Source organism: Notolepis coatsorum, assembly GCF_963971535.1.
Source record: "Notolepis coatsorum genome assembly, chromosome: 9".
Lineage (NCBI taxonomy): Eukaryota > Metazoa > Chordata > Actinopteri > Aulopiformes > Paralepididae > Notolepis > Notolepis coatsorum.
This window is the reverse complement of record NC_140173.1, coordinates 30,882,015-30,901,022: the sequence shown is the minus strand read 5'-3', so window position 1 is coordinate 30,901,022 and position 19,008 is coordinate 30,882,015. Positions and strand designations below refer to the sequence as shown.

General features: G+C 38.6%; 1 protein-coding gene across 1 annotated transcript in view; it reads left to right on the top strand.

Annotated features, from left to right (window-relative positions):
* vps8 (VPS8 subunit of CORVET complex) overlaps window positions 1-19,008 on the top strand; it is a 197,320-nt gene that overhangs the window by 163,766 nt on the left and 14,546 nt on the right. The window contains 3 exon segments of the mRNA XM_084321817.1: window positions 5,111-5,280; window positions 13,302-13,470; window positions 15,490-15,543. Of these exon segments, the coding sequence (XP_084177943.1) occupies window positions 5,111-5,280; window positions 13,302-13,470; window positions 15,490-15,543 (393 nt within the window).

The following is a 19,008-nucleotide window of genomic DNA, read 5'->3' as shown; positions in this document are numbered from 1 at the left end:
GAATGTGATGAATAATGTAAACAGCCAGACATTGGATGACAACAGTGGTGGGGTGGAGGAAGATATACCTGAGTCAGTTGAAAAGGAAAAAGAAAGTCGACAATAGTGGCTCTCAGGCTAAAAAAAGAGAAGAAAGTGTTGTCAAAGAGAGTCAGGAGGAGGTAGAGCAGGATGTAGAAAGAGCTGATTTGTCGAGCATGGATGAGGGTGAGGAGGATGTCGACACAAGTAAGTGCCTGAATCACAACAGAAGAAACGGTATACAGTAAAAGAGATTCAAAAGTTCTTGCAACAGACAAAAAACATGAAGAAAGTAGAAATTAGAGATTATTTTGAAGATGAGGAGATGTTTGTTAACTCAGCAAAAATTCAAATGAGAACAAAGAATAATGGGGGGTACACTTCCCAGGAGGTTTTTAGGCTGAGGAAAATTGTACAGAAGCACAATAAAACACACAATGAAGGGAAACCAAAATCCAGGTAGTTTAGGACGTTTCCAGTGTTTTCTGTTGTACACTCCTTTTAGAGATCATGAGTGATATCAAGGTTTCCACACTCAATATAAATGGAGCCAGAGATATGAGGAAGAGAGCAAGCCTGTTTGAACTCTGTAAATTGAAGAGATGCGATGTAATGATGATTCAAGAAACGCACAGTGACCCTTTAAATGAAACTGACTGGAAGAGAGAATGGGATGGGGACGTTGTTTTAAGCCACTTAAGTAACAGTAGTGGAGGTGTGGCTGTCCTTTTCTCCATAAATGTTATACCAAAATCTTTCGTTGTGGAAGAAAATATTAAGGGTAGGTTGTTGGTAGTTAAAGCCAAATATGAGCTTTTTAATATTGTTTTTGTAAATGTTTATGCTCCAAATGTAGGATCTACCAGGGTTCAGCTTTTAAGTGAAATTGGAGTAGTTTTAGGTCAGTGTGAGCCTGAAGACTTTTTATTTTTGGGAGGTGATTTCAATTGTACGGAGAATGATCAGATAGATAGGAACCACAGTGAACCACATCCTGCTTCAAAACAAGCTATGAAGCAGCTTGTGAACACTAATAATTGAATTGATGTATGGAGGGGAATCCACGATAAACAAAGACAATACACTTGGGCTCATTGTAGAGAGTCGTTTTTCTATGGCCAGATTAGATAGGTTTTATTGTTTTAAACATCATTTTAGTACTGTGAAAGAGTGCAGGATAATACCTGTAGGTTTTTCTGATCACTCAATGGTATCATGCAATGTGTTTATTGCAAATGTTAAACCCAAGTCTGCATACTGGCATTTTAACACAGCTTTGCTTTTAGATGTGAATTTTAAGGAAACATTTGTATTTTTTTGGAAGGTTTTTAGAACTAGGAAAGGGGATTTTGCATCCTTGAAACAGTGGTGGGATTGTGGGAAAGTGGAGATTCGACAGCTTTGTCAACAGTATGCTCTCAGTGTTTCTTGTGACATCACCAAATCTATGAGAGATCTGGAGATTTAAATAGTGAAGCTGCAGGCTTCTGCGGAGTCCACAGGAAATTGATATATGGTATAATGAAGACCTCAAATTCAAAAAAGCTGTACTGGCAGACTTGTTGGGCACTAGAACACAGGGGGCGCTGGTCCGGTCACGTTTTCAGAATGTTGCGCTGATGGATTCGCCATCAATGTTTTTTTTCAGTCTGGACAAAAGAAATGGACAGAGCAGGTTTATCCATGCTCTCCGTTCGGATAAAGGGCAGGTTCTAACTGAAGCCAGGGATATCCGGCGGAGGGCTGTTGATTTTTATGCTCACTTGTTTAAAAGTGAATATGAGGAGGATGAACCGACGTTTGAATCTTTCTGCAGTGGTCTACCTATTGTTTCAAAGGAGAGCAATAAGGAGTTTGAGGACCCTTTGACCGCAGAGGAGGTGGACGTGGCACTGCAGAGCATGCAGGGGGGGAAGGCTCCTGGGATAGATGGGCTCCCACCAGAGTTCTATAGAGCCTTCTGGAACGAATTGAAGGAGGATGTGTTGGAGGTTTTTAATGAGAGTTTTGAGGACTCAATGCTGCCTTAGAGTTGCAGGAGAGCAGTTCTGGCTCTGTTGCCCAAAAAAGGAGACCTCCAAGAAATAAAGAACTGGAGACCAGTGTCGCTTTTATGTTGCGAATATAAGCTGCTGTCTAAAGTACTAGCCAACAGACTGAAAAAGGTGATGGACCAGGTCATCCACAGGACAGTGCCTGGCAGGTCCATTGTTGACAATGTGTCATTAATTCGAGATCTTTTGGAAGTCTCTCAGCGGGTTTTGATGCGGGTCTGGTTTCTTTGGACCAGGAAAAGGCTTTTGATCGGGTTGAGCACCAGTACCTGTGGAAAGTGTTAGAAAGGTTTGGCCTCAGCCCTGGATTCATTGCCAAGATTAAGGTGATGTATAAAGACATTGAGAGCGTGTTGAAAATTAATGGTGTTTTGAGTAAACCTTTTAAAGCAACTCAGGATATAAGACAGGGTTGCTCTATGTCTGGTATGCTGTATGCTTTTTCCATTGAACCTATGTTGCACAATCTTCGTTCTAACATAAATGGCCTGTTTTTACCTGATTTTAATACACATTTTATTTTATCTGCATATGCAGATGATATTGTTGTGATCATTAAAAATCAGCAAGATGTGACGGTTTTGGGCAACATTGTTGAACATTTTGGAAAGATGTCAGCTGCGAAAGTGAACTGGGCAAAGAGTGAGGCTGTAGCAGTTGGGAGGTGGGCGACAGGTCTTCCTCAGTTGCCAGGAGGTTTAAGCTGGAAGAGGGGAGGATTAAAGTACCTGGGGGTTTACTTAGGTGATGATCAGACGGTACAGAAGAACTGGGAAGGAGGGGTAGAAAAGGTAGAGGGGAAGTTGAACAAGTGGAGGTGGCTGTTACCCCAAATGTCTTACAGAGGGAGGGCTCTGATCATCAATAACTTGGTTGCATCAACTCTCTGGCACAAGCTAAAATGTCTGGAGCCCCCTGCTGGATTACTAGGAAAAGCGCAGTCTATAATGGTTAATTTTTTCTGGGATCATTTGCATTGGGTGCCACAGAGTGTACTTTATCTGCCGAAGGAGGAGAGGGGTCAGGGTTTAGTGCACCTGGAGAGTAGAAAGGCAGCTTTTAGATTGCAGCATATCCAGTGGTTTTTAATAGGAGGTGACAATGTTGTCTGGAAACATGTAATGAGTGCCATTTTAAGAAGAGTGGAAGGGGTGGGTTTGGATTCATCTCTGTTTTTAACTAACTGTAATTTTGCACATTGGTGTGGAATGCCTCCTTTTTATCAGTCTTTTTAGAGCATGGTTTTTATTTAAATAGAACAGACTGGAGCTGGAAACGTCACTGTTCTGGCTGCTAGAAGAACCTTTGATTTATGGGGCCCGGCTAGACATTCAGGACAATAGTAGACCTGGGCTTATCCAGCGTTTGTGCTCAGTGGGGGCAGTAAGACTGAGGCATGTAGTGGATGTAGCTGGGCCAGGACTTCACAACACGGAGGCAATGGCTTCTCTACTGGGTCTGAGGTCATCCCGTCATACCAGAGACATTTTAAATGCATGGACTGAAAAACTGAGCAGCGAGGAACAAGTCATGTTACGGGAATACTCCAGTGGAACAGAAAGTCCTGATGAGGGGGATCCGTTCCCTGAGGTGGGTATTGAAATTGACCAAACAGGACTGACAGGACCCATGTTGGGTTGCTCATATGTTTTACCTACGAACCTGTATATGTTGAATGGGAAACATTTGTATAAGTATTGTGTCAAAGCGTTGCATAAATCTCAATTGAGTGGAAGAACAGACACTGTGTGGAGAGAGAGAGGTACAAGATACATGTACACCAGTGTGGAGAGTGCTGTATAAGCCACCGCTAAACAAAAGGACAGGTGACCTTCAGTGGAGGATTTTGAAAGGGACAGTAGCAGTTAATTGTTTTGTTGCTAAATTAAACCCCACTGTAACAATTTGTTGTCCTTTTTGTCAGGTGCCAGAAACAATCTTTCATTGTTTTTTAGAATGCAAATGACTTGAAGGTCTGTTCGAAACATTGAATGGTGAGAGTTGGAGTGAAATAGCTTTTGTGTTTGGGGCTGGTTACAAAAAAAACAATGTAATTAAGTGGCAAATGTTGAATTTGATTGTGGGTCAAGCCAAAATGGCCATCTATAAGACCAGGAAAATACAAATGGAGAATGGCTTAGGTGGTGAGCTGATGCCAATGTTTACAGCATTGGTAAGAGCCAGGGTCAGAGTGGATTTTAGATTTTACTCCCTAATGAATAATATTGATGAATTTGTGTTTCGGTGGAGTTTCAAGGAAGTTATTTGTTGTGTTGTAGAGGGGCAGCTGTGTTTTAACACTGTTTTTATGTGAAATCTCATGTGGTTTTTGAGTGATAATAACACATGTATGATGTGAGATACAATGTGTTTGTATGTAACTGTATTGAGATACACCTTGTAGTGATTTTATGTAAATAAATATTTTTCTAAAATCAAATCTCTCTCTCTCTCTCTCTCTCTCTCTCTCTCTCTCTCTCTCTCTCTCTCTCTCTCTCTCTCTCTCTCTCTCTCTCTCTCTCTCTCTCTCTCTCTCTCTCTCTCTCTCTCTCTCTCTCTCTCTCTCTCTCTCTCTCTCTCTCTTTTCTACTACTACTACTACTACAGCAGCCAGTGTCTGAAGCCCATATACTTTGCTATAAAGCTGATGAAATTGTGTGAAATAACATATAACACACACATGAGTCTGACATACTCAAACATACAGTACACACGCATACACATAACCAGACAGACCCAGACCACTACTACACACACACACAGTTGTCTAGCCCTTTTAAAAACGTCCTCTTTCTTTCTCTCACAGACGTTATTGGAGACCAACACCAGCCTGTTGAACCATGACCTCTTCTTATTCTTATGTTTGTGCAATAATTCATGTGATATTCTTATTTTTGTGTATCTTTCTCTCTCTCTCTCCCCCTCTCTTCTCTCTCCCTCTCTCTCTCTCTTATCTCTCCCTCTCTCTCTCTCTCTCTCTCTCTCTCTCTCTTTCTCTCTCTCTCGCTCTCTCTCTCTCTCTCTCTCTCTCTCAGACGTTATTGGAGACCACCACCAGCCTGTTGAACCATGACCTCCACTGGTCCCTGGCGCACCTGCGGGCGGCGGTCACTAGGGGGCTCCACCCACGTCAGGACCACTGCAACATCTGCCTGCAGCAGTACAAGAGGAGACAGGACCTGCCTGAGGAGATTATCATATTCAGGTAACACACACACACACAGGCACATAAACACACGCACACACACATAAACACACACACACACACACACATATAAACGCATGCACACACACACATAAACACACACGCACATCAAATCAAATTTATTTGTAAGGCCAATGTCCCCATGGGCCGGACACGTCTTCTTTAAACAAGTCAAGAAGAAACATCACAATAAATCAAGAACAAAACAAAAACACCATAAAGTCAGATTTTTTTTTTTACAAATAAAATAAATGCAACACTCCCAGACATACCCCACGCGAAGGTAAGGAAAACTCACTAAAACCTAACGATAGGGAAAAATGCACCACAGGCAGTGTGGAGGAGAGAAACCTTAGAAGGGCCATTCAAGGGGGGATCTCCCTTCTTAGATGTCAGTGATAATAGTGTTGCAGACGGACAGTTGGTAAGCATGCACTCATGTGTGTAGTGAAACACAGATGAGTGCATGCAATAGCAACTGAACATTTTGAAAAATTAAAGATAGAGCTGATAGCGATAGCAACTGAACATTTTGAAAGATTAAAGATAGAGCTGATAGCGAATCTATTTGAGGCACAGGGGCGGCGCAAAGAGGGTCGCGTCCTCCCCGTCTTAGTCACGGGACATATAGACATAAACACACATATAGACATAAACACAGACATAAACACACCTATAGACATAAACACACCTATAGACATAAACACACATATATACATAAACACACATATAGACATAAACACACCGCTATAGACATAAACATATAGACATAAACACACCTATAGACATAAACACACCTATAGACATAAACACATAGACATAAACACACATATAGACATAACACACCTATAGACATAAACACACCTATAGACATAAACACACCTATAGACATAAACACACCTATATACATAAACACATAGACATAAACACACCTATAGACATAAACACACCTATAGACATAAACACATATAGACATAAACACACCTATAGACATAAACACATATATAGACATAAACACACCTATAGACATAACAACACATATAGACATAAACACACATATAGACATAAACACACATATAGACATAAACACACCTATAGATATAAACACACCTATAGACATAAACACATATTGACATAAACACACCTATAGACATAAACACACCTATAGATATAAACACACATATAGACATAAACACACATATAGACATAAACACACCTATAGATATAAACACACCTATAGACATAAACACATATAGACATAAACACACCTATAGACATAAACACACCTATAGACATAAACACATATTGACATAAACACACCTATAGACATAAACACACCTATAGATATAAACACACATATAGACATAAACACACATATAGACATAAACACACCTATAGATATAAACACACCTATAGACATAAACACACCTATAGACATAAACACACCTATAGACATAAACACATATAGACATAAACACACCTATAGACATAAACACACCTATAGATATAAACACACATATAGACATAAACACACATATAGACATAAACACACCTATAGATATAAACACACCTATAGACATAAACACACCTATAGACATAAACACACATATAGACATAAACACACATATAGACATAAACACACCTATATACATAAACACATATAGACATAAAAACACATAGACATAAACACACCTATAGACATAAACACACCTATAGACATAAACACACATATAGACATCAACACACATATAGACATAAACACACCTATATACATAAACACATATAGACATAAACACACCTATAGACATAAACACATATATAGACATAAACACACCTATAGACATAAACACATATATAGACATAAACACACATATAGACATAAACACACATAGACATAAACACACCTATAGACATAAACACACATAGACATAAACACACCTATAGATATAAACACACATATAGACATAAACACACCTATAGATATAAACACACCTATAGACATAAACACACCTATAGACATAAACACCTATAGACATAAACACACCTATAGACATAAACACATATAGACATAAACACACCTATAGACATAAACACATATATAGACATAAACACACCTATAGACATAACAACACATATAGACATAAACACACATATAGACATAAACACACCTATAGACATAAACACACCTATAGATATAAACACACATATAGACATAAACACACATATAGACATAAACACACCTATAGATATAAACACACCTATAGACATAAACACATATAGACATAAACACACCTATAGACATAAACACACCTATAGACATAAACACATATTGACATAAACACACCTATAGACATAAACACACCTATAGATATAAACACACATATAGACATAAACACACATATAGACATAAACACACCTATAGATATAAACACACCTATAGACATAAACACACCTATAGACATAAACACACCTATAGACATAAACACATCTATAGATATAAACACACATATAGACATAAACACACCTATAGATATAAACACACCTATAGACATAAACACACCTATAGACATAAACACCTATAGACATAAACACACCTATAGACATAAACACATATAGACATAAACACACCTATAGACATAAACACATATATAGACATAAACACACCTATAGACATAACAACACATATAAACATAAACACACATATAGACATAAACACACCTATAGACATAAACACACCTATAGATATAAACACACATATAGACATAAACACACCTATAGATATAAACACACCTATAGACATAAACACATATAGACATAAACACACCTATAGACATAAACACACCTATAGACATAAACACATATTGACATAAACACACCTATAGACATAAACACACCTATAGATATAAACACACATATAGACATAAACACACATATAGACATAAACACACCTATAGATATAAACACACCTATAGACATAACCACACCTATAGACATAAACACACCTATAGACATAAACACATATAGACATAAACACACCTATAGACATAAACACACCTATAGATATAAACACACATATAGACATAAACACACATATAGACATAAACACACCTATAGATATAAACACACCTATAGACATAAACACACCTATAGACATAAACACACCTATAGACATAAACACACATATAGACATAAACACACCTATATACATAAACACATATAGACATAAAAACACATAGACATAAACACACCTATAGACATAAACACACCTATAGACATAAACACACATATAGACATAAACACACATATAGACATAAACACACCTATATACATAAACACATATAGACATAAACACACCTATAGACATAAACACATATATAGACATAAACACACCTATAGACATAAACACATATATAGACATAAACACACATATAGACATAAACACACATAGACATAAACACACCTATAGACATAAACACACATATAGACATAAACACACCTATAGATATAAACACACATATAGACATAAACACACCTATAGATATAAACACACCTATAGACATAAACACACCTATAGACATAAACACCTATAGACATAAACACACCTATAGACATAAACACATATAGACATAAACACACCTATAGACATAAACACATATATAGACATAAACACACCTATAGACATAACAACACATATAGACATAAACACACATATAGACATAAACACACCTATAGACATAAACACACATATAGACATAAACACACATATAGACATAAACACACCTATAGACATAAACACACATATAGACATAAACACACATATAGACATAAACACACATATAGACATAAACACACCTATAGATATAAACACACCTATAGACATAAACACATAGACATAAACACACATATAGACATAAACACACCTATAGACATAAACACACCTATAGACATAAACACACATATAGACATAAACACGCATATAGACAAACACACCTATAGACATAAACACATATAGACATAAACACACCTATAGACATAACACATATAGACATAAACACACCTATAGACATAAACACACATATAGACATAAACACACATATAGACATAAACACACCTATAGATATAAACACACCTATAGACATAAACACACCTATAGACATAAACACACATATAGACATAAACACACCTATAGACATAAACACACATATAGACATAAACACACATATAGACATAAACACACCTATAGACATAAACACACCTATAGACATAAACACACATATAGACATAAACACACATATAGACATAAACACACCTATAGACATAAACACACATATATACATAAACACACATATAGACCTAAACACACCTATAGATATAAACACACATATAGACATAAACACATATATAGATATAAACACACATATAGACATAAACACATATAGACATAAACACACATATAGACATAAACACACCTATATACATAAACACACATATACACATAAACACACCTATAGACATAAACACACATATAGACATAAACACACATATAGACATAAACACACCTATAGACATAAACACACATATACACATAAACACACCTATAGACATAAACACACATATAGACATAAACACACCTATAGACATAAACACACCTATATACATAAACACGCATATAGACATAAACACGCATATAGACATAAACACACCTATAGACATAAACACACATATACACATAAACACACCTATAGACATAAATACACATATAGACATAAACACACATATAGACATAAACACACCTATAGACATAAACACGCATATAGACATAAACACATATAGACATAAACACATATAGACATAAACACACATATAGACATAAACACACCTATAGACATAAACACACATATAGACATAAACACACCTATAGACATAAACACACCTATATACATAAACACACATATAGACATAAACACACATATAGACATAAACACACCTATAGACATAAACACACCTATAGACATAAACACGCATATAGACATAAACACACCTATAGACATAAACACACCTATAGACATAAACACATATATAGACATAAACACACCTATAGACATAAACACGCATATAGACATAAACACACCTATAGACATAAACACATATATAAACACACATATAGACATAAACACATATATAGATATAAACACACATATAGACATAAACACATATAGACATAAACACACATATAGACATAAACACACCTATATACATAAACACACATATACACATAAACACACCTATAGACATAAACACACATATAGACATAAACACACATATAGACATAAACACACCTATAGACATAAACACACATATACACATAAACACACCTATAGACATAAACACACATATAGACATAAACACACCTATAGACATAAACACACCTATAGACATAAACACGCATATAGACATAAACACGCATATAGACATAAACACACCTATAGACATAAACACACATATACACATAAACACACCTATAGACATAAAAACACATATAGACATAAACACACATATAGACATAAACACACCTATAGACAAACACGCATATAGACATAAACACATATAGACATAAACACATATAGACATAAACACACATATAGACATAAACACACCTATAGACATAAACACACATATAGACATAAACACACCTATAGACATAAACACACCTATATACATAAACACATATAGACATAAACACATAGACACATAAACACATCTATAGACATAAACACACCTATAGACATAAACACACCTATAGACATAAACACACATATAGACATAAACACACATATAGACATAAACACATATAGACATAAACACACCTATAGACATAAACACACATATAGACATAAACACACCTATAGACATAAACACACATATAGACATAAACACATAGACATAAACACACATATAGACATAAACACACATATAGACATAAACACACCTATAGACATAAACACGCATATAGACATAAACACATAGACATAAACACATATAGACATAAACACACATATATACATAAACACACCTATAGACAAACACACATATAGACATAAACACACCTATAGACATAAACACACCTATATACATAAACACATATAGACATAAACACATAGACACATATATACTCTATATGGTATAATAAGAAACTAAAGATTGGGAAGAAATCAGTCATATGGGACGATTGGGTTAAAAGGGGGATACATGTACTAGGTGATATAGCCGGGGAGGATGGGGTTTTGCCTTTTGAGGATATTAAGGAGGATTTTGATATAGATAATAAAAACTTTTATAAATTCCTACAGATTAGACATTGTATATCGTCATCAATAGGAGGACCAAAGTGCGGCCCAATTACTGCAATTCAAGAAATATTCTATAAAGGATGGCGCAGGAAAGGCGGTGCGTCAAGATTTTATGATGTTATAAGAGAATACAATGCACCCAAATTGGCGGGTTTGAGATTGAGCTGGGAGAACGATGTACATGAGGAGATTACTGAGGAAATGTGGGAGAAACTGGTATCCAAATGGAGTAAATTCTCTAGGGAGGCGCAATCACAACTTATTTTTTACAAAGTACTGAACAGAAGCTATTGGACGCCTAGTAAACTGGCCAGACTGAAATTAAGGGACAGTGACATCTGCTGGAGATGTGAGAAGGAGACAGGCACTTTACTGCACATGTTGTACGAATGTGAGAAGGTCCGGAAAATGTGGGATCAAATTGTGATATTCCTAAGTAAGGTCCTGAATGTGAAGATAAATAACGCCCCAATGGCATGTGTTTTGGGTATAGTACCGAAAGGGATTAAACTGCCTAAATACCGGGGAATGTGGTATAGAATGGCCATGATATCAGGATGTAGAATTGCATTACGACATTGGAAATCACCTGTTGATATTACTTTTAAAGAATGGATGGAACTAATGTTTCGGACAGCATCATATGAAAGGGTGACATATAGAGTCGCAGGGAGAGAGGATATTTTCGCTGAGATATGGGACAGTTTTCTACACCTGACTGAACGATCTGAGGACAAATGAGTAAGATGGGATTACAATATTATCAAGGATGAATATGAAAAAGGGGATTTGATCTGATGGTACTTGTGCTCTATAATATATTATGTATATATGTACATATATTTTATGTCCGGATGGTGTGTCTATGGAACGGTCACTGTCTCTATCACACTCACATGTGCGCAGATATAGCCACATACAAGTATCTAGGATACACATATTCATATGTGTACATAATAGGTTTACACGCACTCATATACACAAGGATAAGGTATACACGTCAGGGGCACACATACATGCACATACTCATATATAGGAATTAGACATACATACACCTACATATACACATAGTTGAGATATAGGCTTTCACTGACACATAGGGGGATACACAAGTATATAGGAGACACACACATGCGTAGCTGAAACGTAAAAAAATAATAAAAAAAAAAAAAAAAAAAGAGAAAAGAAAAGAAAAGATGCAGCACATACCTGCTCGCAGGTAGATCGGTCTACATGTAACGTATGACGTATATATATATATATATCAGGGATGTATATGCACAATGTATAGTATGTTTTTTTTTTTTGTAAGTGCTTCTTTAATTTCCATGTCAGTTATTAGTGTATTTGTATGAGTCTCTTGCATGTTTTGTATGTTGTCACAAAAAATGAAAAAGGCGAATCTTGGATGTTGCATATTATGCTGTGAAAAGGTACTCTGTAAATAATGTAAAGATTTGTGCAAAAATATCAATAAAAAAAAAAAAAAAATGTATCAGAAGTAGTTGAATGCATTTATAAAAAGTGAAAAACGTGTGTGTGTGTGTGTGTGTGTGTGTGTGTGTGTGTGTGTGTGTGTGTGTGTGTGTGTGTGTGTGTGTGTGTGTGTGTGTGTGTGTGTGTGTGTGTGTGTGTGTGTGTGTGTGTGTGTGTGTGTGTGTGTGTCCTAAGCTGTGGCCACCTGTACCACTGCCAGTGTCTGCAGCGGAAGGACAGTGGGAGTGGCTTAACCTTGGACCGCCTCCAGGTGTGGAGCTGCTATAAGTGCTCGTCCAATCAGGCAGGGAGGGGCGGGGTCACCACAGAAACCGGGCGGGGCCGCAGCACCTCTCTGGCACAGGTCAGTGTGTGTTCGGTTCTAGGTTTGGGGTTGAGAGATAGACAGAGAGAGAGAGAACAAACACTAGTGTTTCTGTCACACACACAACATCTCTCTTTCTCTCTCTCTGTCACACACAACATCTCTCTCTCTTTCTGTCTCACACAACATCTCTCTCTCTCTGTCACACACACAACATCTCTCTCTGTCACACACACAACATCTCTCTCTCTGTCACACACACAACATCTCTCTCTCTCTGTCACACACACAACATCTCTCTCTCTCTGTCACACACACAACATCTCTCTCTCTGTCACACACACAACATCTCTCTCTCTGTCACACACACAACATCTCTCTCTCTCTGTTACACACACAACATCTCTCTCTCTCTCTGTCACACACACAACATCTCAATTCAATTCAAATGGCTTTATTGGCATGACGTACTTCTACATGTTGCCAAAGCAATATTAAACATAAACATGGATTACAAACAGATATAAGTACATACAAAATATCATTGTAAAATAAAACATCAAGTATTACGGCGTAAACATGTCAGGTGACTGTCACTCACTGTCCCTCAGTTTGTGGCAGGCAGCAACATATGCTGCTGCTAGCTCACAGCTTGTTGAGTCCTCCCTAGTAGGACTGGTAGTTTTTCTGTATCTGGTAGTGTGAGAAAGCCTTTTGTTATTAATTCAATTTTTTTTTAAATGCGTTTCTCTAATATATTTATATTTTTCACATTTGGTGAGGAAGTGCAACTCAGTTTCAGGCTCGCTGAGGGTGCAATGACAGCACAGCCTTTGCTCTGCAGGAAGCCAGGTTTTCCTGTGCCTCCCCTTTTCAACAGCGAGGCTGTGCTCACTCAGTCTGTATTTTGTCAAGGTTCTTTTTAGTTGTTGATCAGTCACCATGCTCAAATAATCTGCTATGGTGTACTGTCGATTTAGAGCCAGATAGCACTGCATTTTGCTCTGTGCTTTTGTTTGTGTTTTCCAATAGGTGATGTAGTTTTGTTTTAGCTGTGTAGTAATTTGATTTATTCTGATTGGTGACGTGTTCTGTTCCTGAGGTGTGTCAAGAGAGCAGGTTTGTGGACTCAGCCTCAGGACCAGCTGGGTAAGGGGGTTCCTGATGCTCCTCAGCTCTTGGCACTGCAGGGCTTGATAATGGTATGAGAGGGGGTCACTTCGTTTTAGGTGTGTCCAAAAGTTAATTGCTCTTTTTAGTATTTTTAGTATTAGTGGGTAACGGCCTAATTCTGCCCTGCATGCATTGTTTGTAGTTTTCCTCTGGACATGTAGGATAATCTTACAGAACTCTGCATGCAGGGTCTCAATGGGGTGTTTGTCCCATTGGGTAAAGTCTTGTTTTGTAAGTGGACCCCACACCTCACTTCCATAGAGTGCAATTGGTTCAATAACACATTCAATTAATTTTAACCAGATTCGAATTGGTATTTCTGTTTGTATATTTCTTTTTATGGCATAGAAAGCCCGGCGTGCTTTCCCTCTCAGCTCATTGACTGCTTCCTTAAAATGTCCAGTTGAACTTAGTTTTAGGCCTAAATAGGTGTAATGTGTGCAGTACTCTACATGTTTTGTACCAATTGAGAACTTTGGTAGGACGTCCTGAGATCTGGATCTTTTTTGGAATATCACACACACACACATCTCTCTCTGTCACACACACAACATCTCTCTCTCTGTCACACACACATCTCTCTCTCTGTCACACACATTACATCTCTATCTACCTGTCTCTCTCTCTGCCACACACACATCTCTCTCTCTCTCTCTATCTCTCTGTGTCTCTATGTCACACACACAGCATATCTCCTCTCTCTCTCTCTCCCTCTCTCTCTCTCTCTCTCTCTCTCTCTCTCTCTCTCTGACAGAATGTCTTACGGAATTAAACAAACCCCTTTTCTTCTCCTCTTCCCCTTTTCTTCTTCGCTCCTCTCCCCCCTCACCTTGTCATTCCCCCCCCATCCTCTTCTTCATCTGCCCATCTTCGTCGTCGTGTCAGACTCGGGTGACGTCCACGAGCAGTGAGATGGGAGCAGAGGCTCATGGGAAGAAGGTAAGGTGTCCTGCTGGTCTCTGTGCACCCTGTCATGTGACTGTTACTCAACCACCATGTTACTGCACTGTACGTCCCGATGTGCCTGTGCGCGCGACGCACGAAAGTCACTGCACTTTGCGAGCGTCTTAGCGGGTCGGGGCTGCATTTTTCGCCAAACATATAAATTACCGTTCGAAAGATCTATTTGTTGCCATTCGACCGCCACCTCACTCGACCAAATCCGTGCCTCGGTTCTCGAGTTACATGGCGATATGTCAGGCGAGTGTCTTTTTACGCGCCGCGCGTCGGATGACCACCCCGGACTCCCGACGCTCCAGAACTGCCAATCATCCGCTGATGACGAAGATTATTGGTCAGCGTTGTAGCCAATGAGTGTACCTTTCCAAGGTACACTCGAATAAGGGATCTAGGTGAAACTTGACGAGCGAAAACCAGAAGTGAATCCATTCCTGTTGTAAACACTGGTGTCTGGTAGGACATTCCTGTTGTAAACACTGGTGTCTTGTAGGACATTCCTGTTGTAAACACTGGTGTCTGGCAGGACATTCCTGTTGTAAACACTGGTGTCTAGCAGGACATTCCTGTTTAAACACTGGTGTCTGGCAGGACATTCCTGTTCTTAACACTTTGATCGCCATGGTTAAATTCATAATTTCATAGCTAGCCATATCACTGAAGAAGGACATTGTCCGAAACATGTCTACTCAGGAGCTGTAGAGAGCATCCTGACCGGAAACATCACTGCCTGGTATGGAAACAGCACGGCACAGGACAAGAAGGCCCTACAGAGAGTGGTGCGCTCAGCCGAGCGTACCACGGGTATTGCACTACCCCCCCTGCAGGTTCTATACAACAAGAGGTGCAAATCCAGAGCCTGCAGGATAATGAAAGACTCTCACCACCCCAATAACAGCCTGTTTCAGCTGCTGAGGTCAGGCAGACGCCTGCGAACCCCAGCTACTAGGACAGAGCGGCTGAGGCTCAGCTTCTTCCCCCAGGCCATCAGAGCCATGAACAATGAACATTGAGTGCTCAGAACATTGAACTATCCACACACAAGCACACATGAACACACACACGACACGCACGCTGTGCACGCTCACACACGAGCAGCCACTTAACACTTTAACATGAGCGGGCACACACTCATGTCGCACACACGCACACTTATGGCCAAAGGAAAGGACACTTTAAATTAGAATAACAGGAACAGTGTATTGCACTACCAAAGCTAACTAGCATGTCCCATATGCTCTGTAAATAACTATGTACAGATACCGAGATGTCACTCCATGTTACCTGTTACCTGTTTACTGCACAATGTTGTTTTTTCATTTTTGATTCTATTATATGTTGTGCCACTGTATTGCACATCGTTGCGGGCAAGACCACCCGCATTTCATTGTATACCTGTATGCCGTGACAATTAAAACTCTTGACTTGACTTGACTTGACTATTTATTCAGAGCTGCCATTAAAAAAACATTGAACCTGTGAGTGCTGGTCCGGCTACCCTGCTTTTTGATATACTGAACTTTATGGGATTACAGCACCCAGTGTGAGAACTTGTGAGCGCGGTCTAACTTGACTATATAAATTCATAATTTACCATCCCTAGCCAGCTCTATTTGTCTATGGAGAAGTTCCCCTTCTTTGCAGGGCTATAACTTTTTAAATTCTATTGCTAAATTGACATTATTATGGCCCATTCAATGTCCTATATCTATTGTTCAGGGTGTAGCAACGTTATACTTTTTCATTCACATATTCATACTAAAATATGGTCTAAAGTATAAGTATGTTTTTATCGTTTTCTGCAGCTTTCTCCAGAACTTGATTTATAGCCCCAAATGCATTATATTGATGATCAAATACAGTTTGGTAGCGATCGGTGCCAGATAAAAAAAAACTGGAGGTACTTCTAGAAGTTACTACGTATGATCTGATGTTGACCGGATGGGCGGGGGGTCGTTTATAATTCCGTGGGCAACGTTATATCATTCATCTAGTGTGGGTCATATGATCATCAGAGCAGTTAGTATAGCAGACATTAGAAAATAACGCTGAAACTCACCGTATCTTCCTCGCGCTGTTGGGGGATGAGCGTGGAATAGAATTTTTTCTATTATGGGATGTCGAAATATCCGATCCATTTCCAGGTTGTATAATAGTATATACGTCCAAATCATGTTGTTTATCGAGTTATGTGCACCGATCGGTGTTCACTGTGTCAAGATGGAGTCCTGCTAATGATAGCGAGTGCCCGGACGAAATATGGGTGAGCACCACTTCATCCACATGACTTCCTGTTGGGCGATCTGCCGATCGGCCACCAGATGGCGCTCTTGAACTGTTAGAGAGTTGAGTGGAGCTAAGCAGTATATCTCAGGTCCCCGGGAAAGAAATATGATTGCGATCACAGATTTTTGAAATATTGATATCAAAGACGTGTTACGGCGTCTTCGGCAGAATGAGCATGGCGGGCAATGACGAGTTTCGGCGTTTCCGGCGATTAAAGTGTTAACACTGGTGTCTGGCAGGACATTCCTGTTGTAAACACTGGTGTCTGGCAGGATGTGTTTTCCATCACCAGCAGCAGTTTGTTTGAAATTAATAGAAGACTAGAGTAGTTGGATTGTCAAGATGGAAAACAAGACAATACAGTGCAACAACGCAACAGCAATGATGGCTTGTCCACCAATAGAAACAGAATTCAGGATGTCGCAGATTACCACTAATTGCCTAAGTAATTTTTCAAGATTTAAAAAAAAAAACGAATTTTCCAGCAAATGTGTTTCTTTATTTATATTTTGAAAATAAGTTCCACAAGGTGTATCAACAAGTTTGCAAAAATACAACAACCGTTGCGTAACAAAATAAGGTGACTTTTAAACTAAATATATTGTGACAGAAATGTTTTCCTCGTAGATACATACATGTCATACACACACCATTTCGTACGATAATTGGCTAAGTCATGCGATCGCCATCTGTGTATGTAACGTTGAAATGCACAAGTCACACGAGTGAGTTAGGCAGATGGGGATTTTTTAACGTAACAAGCGTTCCGATTGGCTGAGGGCATAGCCACTAAGCCAGGGCGATGCAGCAGTGTGAGGAGATTACAGTTAGGCAGAAATCTCAATTTGGCCAAAAGATTACTTAGACAATTATCGTATGAGGCTAACGAAAGTAGTTGAATGTATCAGCAAAAAGGCAAGTTCCCTTACCCGACCCCTATCTCTTTGAATGAGGAGTCATCCATATATATGAATATGTCATACATGTTTTCCTATTATATTTGAAGTCACTGGTATACTACTGATGAGCCAGAATGGTTAAGATGGTCAAAAGGTCCTTAGTTCCCATGACAACCACACACTTCACAATCTCTAGCCTTTCATCAAAAGTCGTTATTCATCTTTAAAACTCACATTTCACCTCAAAATGCAGTAAGTTATC